We start from the raw sequence: 16,213 nt of genomic DNA, 5'->3' as shown, positions 1-16,213 counted from the left end.
CAACCATATTTAGGATGTGAAGGGTTATAACGGTTAAAAGTAGATTATACCGTTTTTTATTTATCATTTATCAAATACAGTCTGCAGCAGTACAGTCTAAAGGTAATAGAAAGAAAATCAATGCGGATCAATTGTATACCGTTTTGTGTACAAATAGAGTTTGTTCGCAGCAGTCTATTATTCGTTCTATTTTTGGGCTGGACTAAACCGCTGATGGATTTGTCTATCCTGACAGCTGTCACCATTTATACTTTTAGGATGTGAATGTTGCAGAGATCAGGACGGCCAAATCAATCAGCGAACTAAGCCATTTTTTATTTATCATTCACAAGTTTAATCTACAATAATGCGATCCAAAAAAACTGCTATAAACCAACTGCAGAATATTTTTATGTACAAATAAAGTTAATCCGCAGAAGTTTGTTATCCACCCTATTTTTAGAGCGGATTAAACTGATGATGGATTTAACCACCCTAACTATTCAGAGCTTTATTGTGCTAATGTTTTTATACTGTTCCAAAAGTCCGACCCGAAATTAAAACTCTAGTGGCATCATATTTTTGAAGACCAGGGTGGTGTAGTGGTTATAGTAGTAATTATTACTATTACACTTGGTCACTGAGTTTAGCTGACTTGTCATTGCAACAATGCTGATGTCACCGCAAACCCAAAACGCGCGAGTGTAGAGGAAAAATACACTTACGCGAGTTGAAAGCAGGCAAGCACTTTTGATATTTTATAGTGTCACGTGTCGAATTTGATAAAGATCCACGATGAATCGCTCTCTCTCTCTCTCAAATCTTAAGTAACTACAGGATTGAGATGGCCTCAGATTACCGTTGGCCACGGCACAAGCAAGTATATAAAATAAAAATATTGTCATGAACTAACCATATTATTTTATTATTTAAATTTATTCTAGTTTTGTATTCCACATTTGTGTATTATTATATATTTATAAATATGAGACTGGGTCCAAATTTTAAACTACTTATTAATATCATATCAAACGAGCTTTAAAATCAAATAATGTAACCATATAAAATGTATTAAAAAATTCGTTTAAATAAAGTAATTGACGAAGATAATGCAAGTGAAACAAAAACGTAGCATGAGGACATCGGTTCATATTTTAGAGTCAAAATTCTATTATAAAATAATATTTACTTTAATTTTAATCTATATTTTAATATAAAATAGAGAAAATGATATAATTGTTCTATATATAAAACAATTTTATTTTTATCTCTATTTTTTACACTAATTCTATTTTTAATTTTAAAATAAAATAATACATTAGAGAAAAACAATACTCTATTATAAAGTTGCTCTATTTTTAGAAAAAAAATAAAGTAACACATTCAAAATGGTGTGATTAAATATTCGTCTAGAGACTAAAGAGCTATTCATGATGGTATATCAACTACTAATGTTTAATTAATTAATTTAATTATCATCAAGTCAACACTGACGAACATTGTATATGCCGTTAAATGAAGTGAGAATCAAACAAAAATATTATAATCATGTTTTTAAGTTAGATAATTAAATTTTTACCCTACCCTTCTATTCTATTAATAAATGTTAGGAAAAAAGATGGTTAGTTATACTGAGTATTAGAGAATACATAGTCACACATGCCAAGTATACTATTGTATACTCAACTACATGAAGTATATGTATTACATAACCACATGCATAAATTACATGATGTTGTGCGGTCAACATCATAGACATATAATCCAGTACACCGGTCAACTGACTCCAGCGAAGACGACGTTGATTCCGGCGTTGATGAACACTAAAAAAATATTCTAAATTAAAATAATAAAAAATAATAAATTAGTATACTAAATCATTTGTGGGTTTTCATGATTAAAAGACATATTCTATTCAATATCGAAATATTTTTTATATATCTCTAATATATTCATTCTTATAATTAGTTACTTTTTATTTTTCAAGCTAAAGTAAATAGTTTAATAAAAATCATTTACAATTATTTTCAAGATATAAAAATTCATTTATAATTATTTTCAAGATATAAAATCATTTAGATATTGAATAGTTAAAAGATATTAGATATTACAATATTGAATAGAAATTAGATATGAAAAACAAATTTAATTCAATATCTAAATATTTTTTATTTATTTCCTAAATATATCCTAAATGTAAAATAGAGAACCCAAACCTTAAAAAAAAATTCTAAATATTAATTAGGGGATTTTAAAAAATACCCCTTTTCCTATGTCACTTTTTTAAAATACCCTTTCATGTTGGTCAATTTAAAAACCCCTTTTCTATTAATAAAATCACTAAATTCTAAACCCTAAACTCCAAATACTAAACCCTAACCCCTCAAAACTATATCTTAAATGTAAAATGAGAACCCAAACCTAAAAAAAAAAATCTAAAAATTAATTTAACATATTGAAATTATGTAAAAGAGGGTAAAAATGAAAATGTTCAAAAAAGAGGGTATTTTTGGAAAGGGTATTTTTAACAAATTCTCAAATTAATTTAACATATTGTAATTGTGTAAAAGAGAGTAAAAATGAAAATGTTTATACGTTAAAAGCAAATATTGTGATTTTTTTTTTTGTTGTTTATATGTTATTCTGATATGTAAATTTTAAAGTAAAGAGTGTAAAATTTTGTATAACATTTACCATGCAAAGTTTAGAGTAAATAGTCATATACTCAATATTTTGCATATGATTTTCTAATGAAAGTAGTTGAATTTGATTTTATTGATTTTGTAGTATTTAAATAATCTGATTATGATATATATATATCTTGAAAATAATTATAAATGGTTTTTATATCTTGAAAATAATTATAAATGATTTTGTATCTTGAAGATAATTATAAATAAATTTTTATATCTCGAAAATAATTATAAATGATTTTTATTAAACTATTTACTTTAGCTTGAAAAAATAAAAAGTAACTAATTATAAGAATGAATATATTAGAGATATATAAAAAATATTTTGATATTGAATAGAATATTTATTTTAATCATGAAAATCTATAAATGATTTAGTATAATAATTTTTTATTTTTTATTTTAATTTAGAATTTTTTTTTTGTTAGTGTTTATCAACGCTGGAGTTAACGTCAGTCTTCGCTGAAGTCAGTTGACCGATGTACTAACATATATGTCTATGATGTTGACCGCATAATATCATATAGTTTATGCATATTGTCATATAATACATATACTTCGTGTAGTTGAGTATATAATAATATACTTTGCAAGTGTAATCATATATTTATTAATACTTTCTGTAGCTAGTCATTTTTTTTATGTTTTTATGTTAACTCTGTAAAGCACAAATTAACGAAAGTTTCGTTGGAGTTCCGATGTAAGGAATCCAACATCTCAGCCACTTGACATACTATAACACTATATATCGGATGCTTTTGTTGTATAAAAAGGTTAGTATAACCATTTTTGATATAAAATGTGTTTTTTAGTTGTGCCAAGTGCCCACAAACAAAATAAAAATATACTCCTCCCATGAAGCCTACTGATTAAAATATTCATCATGGGTTTAAACCTCGGTTTATCGGATTACTTATAATAAGGAATCTTTACACATATAATAATATACATTAAGGAATAAACTAAAAAATCTATATACGGCTGATGCATGCATGTCATACAAGTCACAACCACGAATAAACTAACCGAGAAATCATTTTTGGACCTTTTAAAACCGAAATCACCAGATGTATATAAAAACGTGAATATGTAACCCATTTCAATTTAGAAGATTAGAAAGAATAAGTTGTATGAAACGAGGGATGTTTCTTAAACATTTAATATATTGATCTAGTATTTTTTTGAAAATGAAGGATTATTAACAATGAAATAATACTCCTGTTTTACAGACAACCAGAAGAAAGGAGAAAATAATTTTCTTTAATTATAGTAGGATGGGTTTAGATTCAGCAAAGAAGTCAAATTCGCCAGCTACCAAGGCAAAAAAAAAAAGTGAACTATACAATAATATAATCGACTTAAACAAATAAATGTTTCGTATTCTTTATTAATATTTTATTAGCCACTGATTTTCGATGCTTTGAAAGCATAGAATAATGGATTTGGGGTTTGACGGATTTCTCAATGCGGCGACATGTGACTATAATAATAAGAAAATACATTTGAACTCGCTCCAAGCCTCCAATAACCTATTTTATCATATTGTTTTAATATTGTATTATATACGTGCTTTTTATTTTTTTAGGTCCAAACCCAATAAGCCAAAAACAAGAAGATTTGATAATTTGGTTGCTGAACCAAATTAACAAGAAGTTTGCTGTACAAAAAGGGTTCCTTTAATAATAATAACAAAAACAAAACATGAGGCTTCTTCTTCTAACTTTTGCAACTGAAAGTAGACTTAAACAAAGTTGCTCTCAGTTCCCAGAGGCATTTCTTGTACCCCAAGATACAACAGAGAAAAAAGTAATAGAAACTAAGTAGACCAGAGCCATTGACACAAACAAAAACTAATACCAAGGAGTTGGGAATGCAGGATTTTACCAGATGGTTGAGTTACGTCCTCCTTACAAACCATTATTACGGTCAAACCTTCATCAATTCCTGTGGATTCATATATGTGTGTAGTAGTGATTAATGGCTGGCTACTTACTCGATAACATGGATCAAAGACTAAAGTATACCAGAGCCATTGACAAAAAAAACTGATTGATACCTTCTCTTTCTGTTTGCACAGCTCCTCTATCTTCTTCATGTATATATCAATTAGTTTCTGCCATTACCAAAAACATCAAAGTTTTGTCAGCCAACACTTAAACATCAATAATTCTGGCGTTCTCGCCTTTTTGTTTTAATCGAAAACAAACTTCTGTGTGGTTTGTTTACCTGCAAATCACTTGACAAATCCTTCACGTTGTCTTCTGAGAGCTTCTTCTCCTGCAAAAAATGAAGCTCGAATCTCAAGAATAGGATCACAAGGAATACCCAACCGAGAAAATAACAAAAACTAAAAATCCCTTGGAACCTTCTCGAGCTTATCATAAGATTTCAAGGCATCTCTCCTTATGTTCCTCAGTGCAACCTATAAGAACGGAAAAGATGGGCTAAAATTTAAAGGAACATGAAGCGCACTTAAGCACATCATTGACGCACAACTAACTTTTGTAGAAAATATTGAGAATCCCCAATACGTTTAGGTAACTATAAAAAGAGAGGTAAGCACTTCTACTGACCTTTCCTTCTTCAGACTGTTTTGCAACAACCTTTGCTAGTTCCTGCAGTAGCACAATTAAAAGGTATTAGGTAAGGCAGCAGCAAATCGAAAATTCACCAGAGATGAGGCTTGCAAGGAAGAGATACCTTTCTTCTCTCAGATGTGAGGGGAGGCAAGGACAATCGAATCACATCTCCATCGTTATTAGGACTCACTCCAAGATCAGAGTTGACGATGGCCTTCTCTATAGCCTTCAAGCTGGAAAGGTATGAAAACATTGGGATGTATCATGAAGCGACCAAGAGAAAAGCAGACATGAAAATTCTTCAACAGAGAACCATTTGCGCATCATTGGGAATGTATGTACCTGGACTTGTCATAAGGCTGTAGCAAAAGAGAACTTCCATCGGGGGTACTGATTTGGGCAATGCTTTTCAGACTTACTGGACTTCCGTAGTATTCCACCTGGAAACCAGAACACAAAACATCGAGTTATATTATATATGTGGAACCAAAATGTGGCTGTAAAAATAGGATCCATAACCTTTGCTTATACCTCAATCTTGTCTAGCATAGCTGCATTGGATCTCCCTGTCCTTATGGAATTGAAACTGGTACGAAGCGTGTCAATGGTCTTCTCCATCTTTGATTTCTGGATTGCACCAAAGAAACAAAAAAGCAGAATCATATCCACAGAGATTCCTCAGTTCCACTAACTAAAGAATAACCAAAAAAAAAACATGTGAGAAATACATACAACATCATTCTCAATTGCAGACTTCTCGGCTTCTATTTCTTCAATAGTTGCAGACCTTATCACCAATCTAGAATCCCCAAACAAGAACATACAGAGAGACTGTACTTAAAACCAAAAACATCAAAAACCACATTTTGTGACATAGTTAATTAAGTGGAACCTGCCTCTTCTGTAGAGACCGCTTGACAACGGGGCCACCGGAGAGATGGACGCCCGCACCGAGCCCAAGCTTGCCGGTCCTTAACGAACACGCAATTAAGCGTGCGGAGGGAGATCTCGCTGAAGCGATTATCCTCAAACACGAATCTACCCAAGAAGGTTTACAGAGAAAATTTTACGAACAGCGATTACGAGACAGTGAAGAAACGAAATCCAAGGCATAAGACGCCGTTTACCTGGGAGAGAGAGGAGAGACTTGGAGTAACTCGCTCTGAACCGAAGGGCCGGTGTCGTGGGAGCAGTGGAAGAGAATGAAGCCGCCATGGGAGTAGCCGTAGAAGTGAAGTGACTAAAACCTTTTTTTTTTCTTTGGTTCGTCAATGAAATTGAAAGGGAGGGAGACGAGACGACGATGACGACCCAATTGTTTGGGATAAGGAAGGCGGAGCTCTGTTTGGATGTACAGCTAACTATAATCCCTTTTGTGGTATCATTTCTTGGGCTTACATGGGCCCAATATATCTCCTCGTGGACCGTGGACGGAAGTCCAGTCTTACTAGTCCTAGTCCTATATATGTATGTATGTACCCGTTGGCTCCATGCAAATTACCCCAACACATCTTCAGAAAAGAAAAAGAAAAAAAACAAAGGTGGTGCCATAACTCTAGTTTCTTTTCGTTTCTTTTCATCGTTCACCGAAAAAAATGGTGTTTTCTCGGGTAAACGTGTGGTCAGTGATAGTGTTGATAATACTGATGGGTATGTTGGGAGAGTCTGTAGCCTCGGTCCACAAAGTGGGTGGCTCCGCCGGATGGACGATTCTCGGCAAAGTCGACTACAATAAATGGACTTCATCCGACACTTTCACCGCCGGAGATTCTCTCTGTAATTTAACATCACACCTTTGCATACTGATCATCTACGTTTTTTCTTTTTCATTCTAGCCAGAGAATTCTTTCAAATGATAACTTTGGTTTTATATACACTTAATTTACAGTATTTGTATACAATAGCCAGTTTCACAACGTCAAGCAAGTGAGCCGCCGTGACTTCCTTTCCTGTAACGCCACGTCAGACATGGCCACCTACACTTCGGGATCCGACACGGTGGCTCTTACAAAACCAGGCCACTTCTATTTCCTCTGCGGCTTTCCTGGCCACTGCCAAGCCGGTCAGAGGCTCCATGTCCTAGTGGGCGCCGCCATAGGCAGTCCCAGCCTCAGCCCAACTTCTACCCCTGTTCCGTCACCTTCCACCGGGTCATCTCCATCTCCGGCTAGGGCTTCCGAGGATTCCGCTCAAAACGGTGGCTTTTCAGCGTCAGTGTCAACGGCTTTGACTTCAGCTATGAGTGGTGTTGTCGTGTTTTTGGTGGCATTGCTCTAATATTGATTAAGAGATTTGGTCACGTTTTGTTTTTACTGATGTTTCCCTAATTTTCGGCTTTGTGTGTGTGTTTTACTTTTACTTTTTCTACCTAGCCACTTCCTTTTGTTACTTCTTTTTGAAACCTTTATAATGATTAAGGGCCTCACTGGTTCAAACGCTGCGGTTGCGGTTGCGAGAGATTGCAGAAGCGGGCGATTGCGGTTTTAAGCGTTATTAAACATTTTGAATGATTGATTTAGCGGTTTAAAATTAGTGCGTTTACGGGAGGTTTACGACTGGTTGACCAGCGGGTGCAATAGCGGTTGGAACATAATAAATGTGATATCTAATATATAAATGGTTAAAAACACCAAAATTTTTATTAAACTTGATTTATAATTAAAATTTATTAAAATAATAATTATTCAAAAAAAAATTCATATTAAAATACTTATTCCTTTATGCATTTGGCTTTTCACCAAAAATTTAATCAAGTAATTTGATAAATGACAAAACATATGCTTTAGATCTTAGATCTTTTCTCTTTTCTCTTAGATCGTGGGTCAATAGTTGCATCGGTAGGAATGGTCAAGTGAGAGTTGAGAAGAGTTATTGGTTATTTGTTTTAATATTTTTCACAAATAATCTTATTTTCTTAAATTTTTGATGAAATATTATATTTATTTAGATTTTTTGAAATTATGTGCGATTTGCCATTAAATTTACATCAAGTTTTCCGGTGTTGGTTGAAAGTCGGTTTGCGCCCATGATTTATCAGCATACCGAACCGGTTTAGTTGACCGGTAGTTATGTAAGTTAAGAGTCATAACTCTACGACTAACTCATTTGTGTCCCTTCGTAAAGACACTTATCTTTGTCTATAAAAGAGGGAATGTAGACAAACAAAAAAAAACTTTGTGGGTATCGACACAAAGACAAAGAGAGAAATTAGAGAGAATACGTTCTAGAGAGAGAAAACTTCGAGAGATCAACGGAAAGGGCACTTGAACGGTGGCTTGTGGTTGATTTCCATCTGTGATTTCAACCCCGATCTCTGCATCAGTTCTCAGACGATTCATGCCATATTCGTCACTAAACCGATGAAGGTACGTTTCCGGTTTCACGCTTCCGCATAGTAGTCTAACATTGGTATCAGAGCATTTGGCTACGGTTCTGGCATGTTTTTCATTCTTAGTTATCATATCGCTTTGAGAACCGAATTTGAATGCATAAATTTGAGACAATATGTGAATAAACCGCCGATTTTAATTCGCCCATAACTCTCTGTACAAAATCTGTAATCGCATGATTTCGGTGGCCGTGCGTAGATATTGAAATTCTCTTTCTAATGGTATATCGCACGCCTGATTTCGTTCAGTATACAGAGAGTTATAGGGGCCGAAATTTTTTCGTGTAAATGGGCGTTTATGTATGAGGAAGACGATGAACAGTAATCGCCATGTGGCAGATTCTGATTTGTTTAAAACATATATTGTTTATTCAATAAAATGAGTTTGGTATGTCCAAATTGTTTTTAAAAAAATTAAATTTCTCTAGTTTTGTTGATAAGGAAATTAAGAATCTGAAATTATTTTTTTAGTCAAAATTATTTTTAATGAAGCATGTTTTATTTATTAATTCATGTTAGAAAATACTTTAATTAAGTGGGAGTTCTAGTTTAGTTTAGAACTTAAAATTTTGCATGATATAAGTTAATTTGTTGTGACAAGATTGTAATACGGGTGATGATTGGGAACATAGTGAACTCTCGATCTTGTATTATAAATTGAGTTACACTAGATTGATTTATGTTTATGGCAAAATGTATGTTATGTGTGAATAAATATGCAAACGAATTAATGTCTTTGAATATTCCAAAAGGCATGGCTTGTAAGAATATTATTGCGGAGCTCAATAGAGGAGACAAACTGGATGGTGACAACTACGATATTTGGTATCGCAAAGTCCAGCAAGTGGTGAAAGAGACTCTTTTCCATCTCATGGAAGAGCCTGAGCAGGGTACTACCGCTCAACATAGAAGGGATCAAGAGGCATATGTTGTCTGGAAAAGAAAGAATAGCATCGCTCGCATTACGTTGCTGAGTTGCATGCAAGATGATCTTATGTGTGAGTTTGAAGAGTATGACACTGCTAAAGGCATGTGGGAGGCGTTGAAAGAGAAGTTTGGTGCCACTTCAGCCACCAAACTTAGGAGACTTAATCAGAGGTTTAATGACTACAAGAAGCGCCCAAATCATTCGATGAGGCAGCATCTTAGAGTCATGGCAACCATGATTAGAGAGCTTAAAGGTGCTGGTCAAATTATATCTGATGAACAGCAAATCCAAGCAGTTCTCTGCTCGTTGCCTGAAAGTTGGGACCATATGAAGGTTCAAATGATGCATAATGTTAATGTGAAATCCTTTGAGGATATATCACGTCATCTTGAGTTAGAGGATGAGCGCTTAGAGGCTGCTAAACCCTTCAATGAGGCCAATGTTGCAAGTTCAAGCTCAAGCTTGAAGCGCAAGAGAGGTAACAAAGGAAACAAGGCTCCCTATCAACCTGAACTTAAGAAGCAGAAAAAATTTGCCAAGCGTGGCAAGCGTGGAGGGAAAAAGGATATGACCAAAATAAAATACTACAACTGTAGCTCCATGGGTCACTTTGCTCGTGAATGCACTGAGGCAAAGAAGGTATTATCCTTAAATTCTACTTGCAAATATGCTTTTGTTTCTAGTTGTGTTATGCTTACCGAATCTCATCCTTTGTGGATTGTAGACTCAGGAGCAACAGACCACGTAACTAGGAATCGAGATGCGTATGTCGAGTACCGGCGGATACCTAAAGGTTCAAGATGGTTGTATGTAGGAAATAACTCCAAGGTTGCGGTACTGGGTATTGGCACTTGTCAGCTACACATGAGTGGCGGAAGATCACTTATCTTACATGATGTCTTGTATGCTCCTGAAATCCGTCGGGACCTTGTCTCTGTTTTAGCTTTACTTAAGTTAGGATTTGGTTTGAATTTCCATGACATGTGTTTAAAAATTACTCTAGGGTCTGTGTACTACGGTTATGGTTATGCTTGTGATGGTTTTATTGTACTTGATTGTACTACGAATATTACTACTAGTAATGTTGATCAAAGTTTTTCATATGTCACAAGTTCTACAAATGTTGAAATAAATGTGTGGCATTCTAGACTTGGTCATATTGGTGTTGATCGAATGAATAGATTGGCTAGAGAAGGCCTTCTCGGCTCTCTCGCCCGAATAGATCTTGACACATGTGAACCATGTTTAGCCGGAAAAGCAAAAAGGAAACCATTTGGAAAAGCAACTAGAGCTGAATATCCATTGCATTTAATTCATTCCGACATTTGTGGTCTGATGAATGTGAGGGCAAGGCATGGGGCTTTATATTTTATCACCTTTATAGATGATTTCACTCGATTCGGGCATGTGTTCCTGATTTCTCATAAATCAGAAGCACTAGAGTGTTTTAGACGTTACATCACTTTGGTCGAAAATCAATTGGAGAGGACGATCAAGTGTTTGAGAACAGATCGAGGTCGTGAATACTTATCTGAACAATTCAAAGAATTGTGTGATGAAAAAGGTATTGTCAGGCAATTGACTACCCCATATACACCGCAACAAAATGGTGTAGCGGAAAGAAGAAATCGAACGCTTCTTGAAATGGTTAGGTCTATGATGGCACAAGCTAACCTTCCAATTTCATATTGGGGTGATGCATTAATGACTGCTGCCTATGTACTTAACCGTGTGCCCTCTAAATCTGTTACTTCTACTCCTTATGAGTTATGGAAAGGGAGAAAACCTGACCTAATGCATCTACGACCTTGGGGGTCTGCAGCATTTGTTCGCGATACTTCTCATCCTCATGGAAAATTGGGTCCTAGAGGAAAGAAGTGTATCTTTATAAGATATTCTGAGCACTCTAAGGGTTATGTGCTTATCGGCGAACACTCAGATGGAGGTATAACAGAAATCGAATCACGAGATGTTACATTCTTGGAAAATGACTTTCCTCGAAGGGGAGAGATTGATAAGGCGTTTCATCTTCAAGAGATGGATGACCCGACTAATGTTACTTCTACTAACCAATCTGTGGAAGTTGGTGAAAGTTCACGAGAACTATCTCAACTTAGTGGGAGAGATACATTGGTTAGGGATTCTCATAGGATGGAATCACAAGAGTCAGAGGTGCGTAGAAGTAGACGTGGAAACATTCCCCGACGTCGTTTTGAGATCGAAGGGGAAGCTTTCATGGTTGCTCTGCATGATGACTTAGAGCCTCGAACTGTTTATGAGGCTCTCTCTTGCCCAAAATCAGATGAATGGAATGTTGCAATTGGAGAAGAACTAGAATCTATGAAGGTAAACCAAGTATGGGACTTGGTTGATCTTCCGCCAGAACGTCGAGCGATCGGAAACAAGTGGATTTTTAAGATCAAACGAAAGGCGGATGGATCCATAGATAGGTATAAGGCTCGCTTGGTGGCGAAAGGATATACCCAACAAGAAGGTATAGATTATGAGGAAACGTTTTCACCAGTGGTGAGGTTTGCCTCAATTCGCCTTATTCTAGCCTTAGTCGCCGGATTAGATTTAGAATTACATCAAATGGACGTTAAGACTGTGTTTCTTAACGGGGAACTAGAAGAAGAAATCTACATGGAACAACCAGTTGGTTTTGTTGTAGAAGGCCAAGAGCGCAAAGTTTGCAAGCTCAAACGTTCAATATATGGCCTAAAACAATCTTCTAGGCAATGGTATTTTCGCTTTCATCGAGCTATTACCTCTTATGATTTTACGATGATTAGTGAAGACCATTGTGTCTACGTCAAGAGCACTGGACAATCCTTTGTAATTCTATCTCTATATGTCGATGACATATTGTTGGCTGGAAATGATATGGAGTTTCTCATGACTATTAAGAAATGGTTATCATCTCATTTCGAGATGAAGAATATGGGAGAAGCTGATTATGTTCTCGGTGTTAAGATATACCGAGACCGATCAAGGAATTTATTAGCTCTTTCACAAGAGTCATATATTCGTACAATCCTTGAAAGGTTTAAGATGCTTGACAGTAACCCCATTGACACTCCAATTGCGAAAGGTGAAAGCCTAAACCTTGATATGTGCCCTAAGACCCTTGAAGAGAAACGAGAGATGGAAAAAGTCCCATACTCTAGTGCTGTGGGCAGCTTGATGTATGCTATGATGTGCACCCGGCCGGATATTTGTTATGCTGTTGGCTTAGTAAGTCGTTACCAGTCAAACCCCGGGAGGAAACACTGGATGGCAGTGAAGAGAATTCTTAGATACTTGAAAGGAACAATGGACTATTCCTTGTGTTATCAAGGAAGTGATTTGCGTTTAATGGGTTATACAGACGCCGACCATGGTGGCGACATGGATGGACGCAAATCGACTTCAGGATATGCTTTCTTGCTTAATAATGGTGCTATCACTTGGAGTAGCAAGAAACAATCTTGTACAGCTCTATCCACAATGGAAGCTGAATTCATTGCATGTTCAGCATCAGTCCAAGAAGCTGTATGGCTAAGAAGATTCTTAGAAAGCTTACAGATCACTCCAGAGGCTTCATGCCCTGTGACTATTCATTGTGATAGTCAAGCGTGTATTGCTTTCTTGAAAGATCATAAGTATCATGGAAGGACAAAGCACATTGCAATCAAAAATAATTTCGTGAGAGACATTGTGGCAAATAAGGAGGTGGTCATTAAGTACATATCTACGCATAGGATGGTAGCTGATCCATTTACCAAACCCATCCCAAGAGATGTTTATCTCGCTCATATTCGAGCTTTAGGTCTGCGTAGAATTTGATTTGTGTACTTATGAAAAATTTGTCATTTGACGTTGTATTTGTATTGGATATTACATATATATTTAATGATATATATATATTTTTTTCGATATCATATACATCAGTCAATTTTTTTATGTTTGCATATTACACACAAATAATAAGAAGTGTCACCAAGTAGGAAATCGGTTCACTTACATGAACAATCGCCTCAAATTTCTTTGTGAGATGTTGAGATGAGACATGACCAGCTTGGCGCTAGTGGGAGCTTGTTTTTGTAAGGCTAGTTAATGTTGCCTTGATAAAGAGTCAAGATGAGATATGCTTATTAAGATATCAATCATGATTGACCCAAAATCATGAATACTTGGAAGAGCGGGATAAGTACATAATCAGGCGCTAGACAGCGAGATGATAGTAGCTTGATCCTCATAGTAGTACTTGGTTTAACCAATTGACACATTTTTTTGAAAAGAGTTAACTACTATGACATGTGAGTCATACCACATGTGCTAGTCCGACAATATAGGAAGCGAATGATATTTTATTTGTAATCCCTATCATCCGCAATGTGAGTTCCTATAAACCACACTATGGTTTCAAGAGTTACCCTTGAACCTTCGTCTATGTTCTGAAGGGATAAGCTAATGTTCGCTACTTTAGTATGTTTATCCAATGGTGATGGAATAATTAGCCTTATGGGACATGCTAGGAAAGCGGTTAGTTTAGAACGGATAGACATAAGTACGGAAGGGAAAAACTATTTGATTTTACATTGACATATGTGTTTGCTGGCCAGCCACTATATCGCTCAATTGGAGTTTGAATATAGTGAACACATGATGTGAAATGTCTAACATATGCTATAGGGATAAGATATGTTAAGATTGATGTAAAAGATAAATGAGTTTGGGGAACAGCGAGACATGCTGAAATGCAATTATTTTCTTCAGGGTTGTAGCAGTTATGTATTCCTAACAGGTGCATAATTTAGCTCCCAAGTGCAGGTGTACTCGCAGGGTCGCACGGTTCATTTGCCGTATGATTTCCGAGTTATAGCTCTCGAGCTTAACTTTAAAGATCTCTCTAGTAGTAGTCGCTTCCCATCATGTGCGAGTGGGAGATGTTGGTTGAAAGTCGGTTTGTGCCCATGATTTATCAGCATACCGAACCGGTTTAGTTGACCGGTAGTTATGTAAGTTAAGAGTCATAACTCTACGACTAACTCATTTGTGTCCCTTCGTAAAGACACTTATCTTTGTCTATAAAAGAGGGAATGTAGACAAACAAAAAAAAACTTTGTGGGTATCGACACAAAGACAAAGAGAGAAATTAGAGAGAATACGTTCTAGAGAGAGAAAACTTCGAGAGATCAACGGAAAGGGCACTTGAACGGTGGCTTGTGGTTGATTTCCATCTGTGATTTCAACCCCGATCTCTGCATCAGTTCTCAGACGATTCATGCCATATTCGTCACTAAACCGGTGAAGGTACGTTTCCGGTTTCACGCTTCCGCATAGTAGTCTAACATCCGGATTATTGTTAATTGGAATATTATTTTTTTCTAATTGTTTATTTTATAATCTCTGCAATCATATTTGTACTTCATTTTCTCTCATTCTTAATGAGTAAAATCGTTAGATAGAAAATATAACAAAAAAAAAAAATCATTATCATTGATTTCTTTTAAGTTTAAAAAAAAAAATCCAATCGCAATCGCCTGCAACCGCAAACGCTTACGGGAAGCAGCTTTTGGAATTCAGTGGTTTGGAGCGGTTGGAAGCGATTAGGAGCGATTTGTATGATTGATTCCAATCGTTAGCAACCGCTATCATCCGCAATCACAATGTTTGGGGAAGGTAGCGGGAGAACCGGTCAACACCCAAGACTATTAGGTATGATTAATGATCTTATGTTGTCGGTTGATGTGCATCGGTCGCGTGGCCTCGTATAAAAAAACACTACTATTATAGTATTATCCAATATTTTGTTTTACTATCTATAACAACTATAACTATAATGTGAAAAGTAAGTGATGTATACAAATTAAAGTAAAATGAAAATTTCCAAAAAGAAAAGAAACGGAACAATGGTAGGCTATATTGAAATGGGTTTGAGCCTACATAATTGGGCCTGAGTCCATGACACTGTCGAGTAGGGCACACGATAATCAATGGTCTTGTTTTTGCAGTGTGGTAAAAAGGAAATGTATTTATTTGATGGACCAAATCAAATCGAATACTGTAGTATTTGTGATAGGGGTTTTAAATGTAATGTAATGTAATAAAGTATAATTAAAGTAAATGGTCCATTGATATCATCATAAACAATCAATTTATAGTGTAGTTAATAGTTTTGCCGGTTCGTCGAAGTCGATTCCACGTCCTTCATTTATGATGGACCTCCTAGATATAAAAAGACAAGACGCAAGAGTTAAATTTTGCATCAATTAAAGAAAAAAAGAGGGTTAGTGAGAGGCAACAATGTGATTAGCGGGAGCGGAGCCTGTAATGCAGCCGAGGTTCGCGCTTACTCCCTTGACCTTCAAACTGACATGCCTACTCACACGTGCGAGGACAGTCCCCTACCACCCCCCATCAAATTGTTTTCTTACCTTTTTTAATCCTGCCTGTGTAATGTGTGTATATTTGTTTTCTTCTTTTTGTCTTTATAAATCGTAAATAAGTTAGTTTTCACCAAAAAAAAAAAAAGATAATACTGTATGCCCAAAGGAAGAAAATATATATATATATATATATATATTTTTTTAATCCTGTATTTCATTTAGAGAAGGAATGAAAATAATAATATCATCCTCATGACTCCATTATTTTTGTAAAT

The 16,213-nt window shown here is 35.5% G+C and overlaps 2 protein-coding genes across 2 annotated transcripts; one reads left to right on the top strand and one right to left on the bottom strand.

Annotated features, from left to right (window-relative positions):
• Nucleotides 1-4,325: 4,325 nt before the first annotated feature.
• LOC104699560 (ribosome-recycling factor, chloroplastic) lies at nt 4,326-6,598 on the bottom strand. Its single transcript, XM_010414883.3, has 11 exons — nt 6,379-6,598; nt 6,148-6,289; nt 5,984-6,050; nt 5,783-5,878; nt 5,594-5,691; nt 5,373-5,484; nt 5,246-5,287; nt 5,038-5,094; nt 4,899-4,949; nt 4,729-4,785; nt 4,326-4,616 (listed from the first exon to the last, which is right to left on the bottom strand). The coding sequence occupies exons 1-11, from the start codon at nt 6,464-6,466 to the stop codon at nt 4,599-4,601; spliced, it is 828 nt and encodes a 275-aa protein (XP_010413185.1). The 5' UTR covers nt 6,467-6,598; the 3' UTR covers nt 4,326-4,598.
• A 143-nt stretch (nt 6,599-6,741) lies between these two features.
• On the top strand, nt 6,742-7,780 carry LOC104699559 (mavicyanin). Its single transcript, XM_010414882.2, has 2 exons — nt 6,742-7,027; nt 7,140-7,780. The coding sequence occupies exons 1-2, from the start codon at nt 6,847-6,849 to the stop codon at nt 7,526-7,528; spliced, it is 570 nt and encodes a 189-aa protein (XP_010413184.1). The 5' UTR covers nt 6,742-6,846; the 3' UTR covers nt 7,529-7,780.
• Nucleotides 7,781-16,213: the final 8,433 nt, after the last annotated feature.

Source organism: Camelina sativa, chromosome 7, assembly GCF_030686135.1.
Source record: "Camelina sativa cultivar CO46 ecotype springtype chromosome 7, ASM3068613v1".
Classification (NCBI taxonomy): domain Eukaryota; kingdom Viridiplantae; phylum Streptophyta; class Magnoliopsida; order Brassicales; family Brassicaceae; genus Camelina; species Camelina sativa.
Note: the sequence above shows the minus strand (reverse complement) of the source record. Positions and strands in the feature narration are given on the sequence as shown.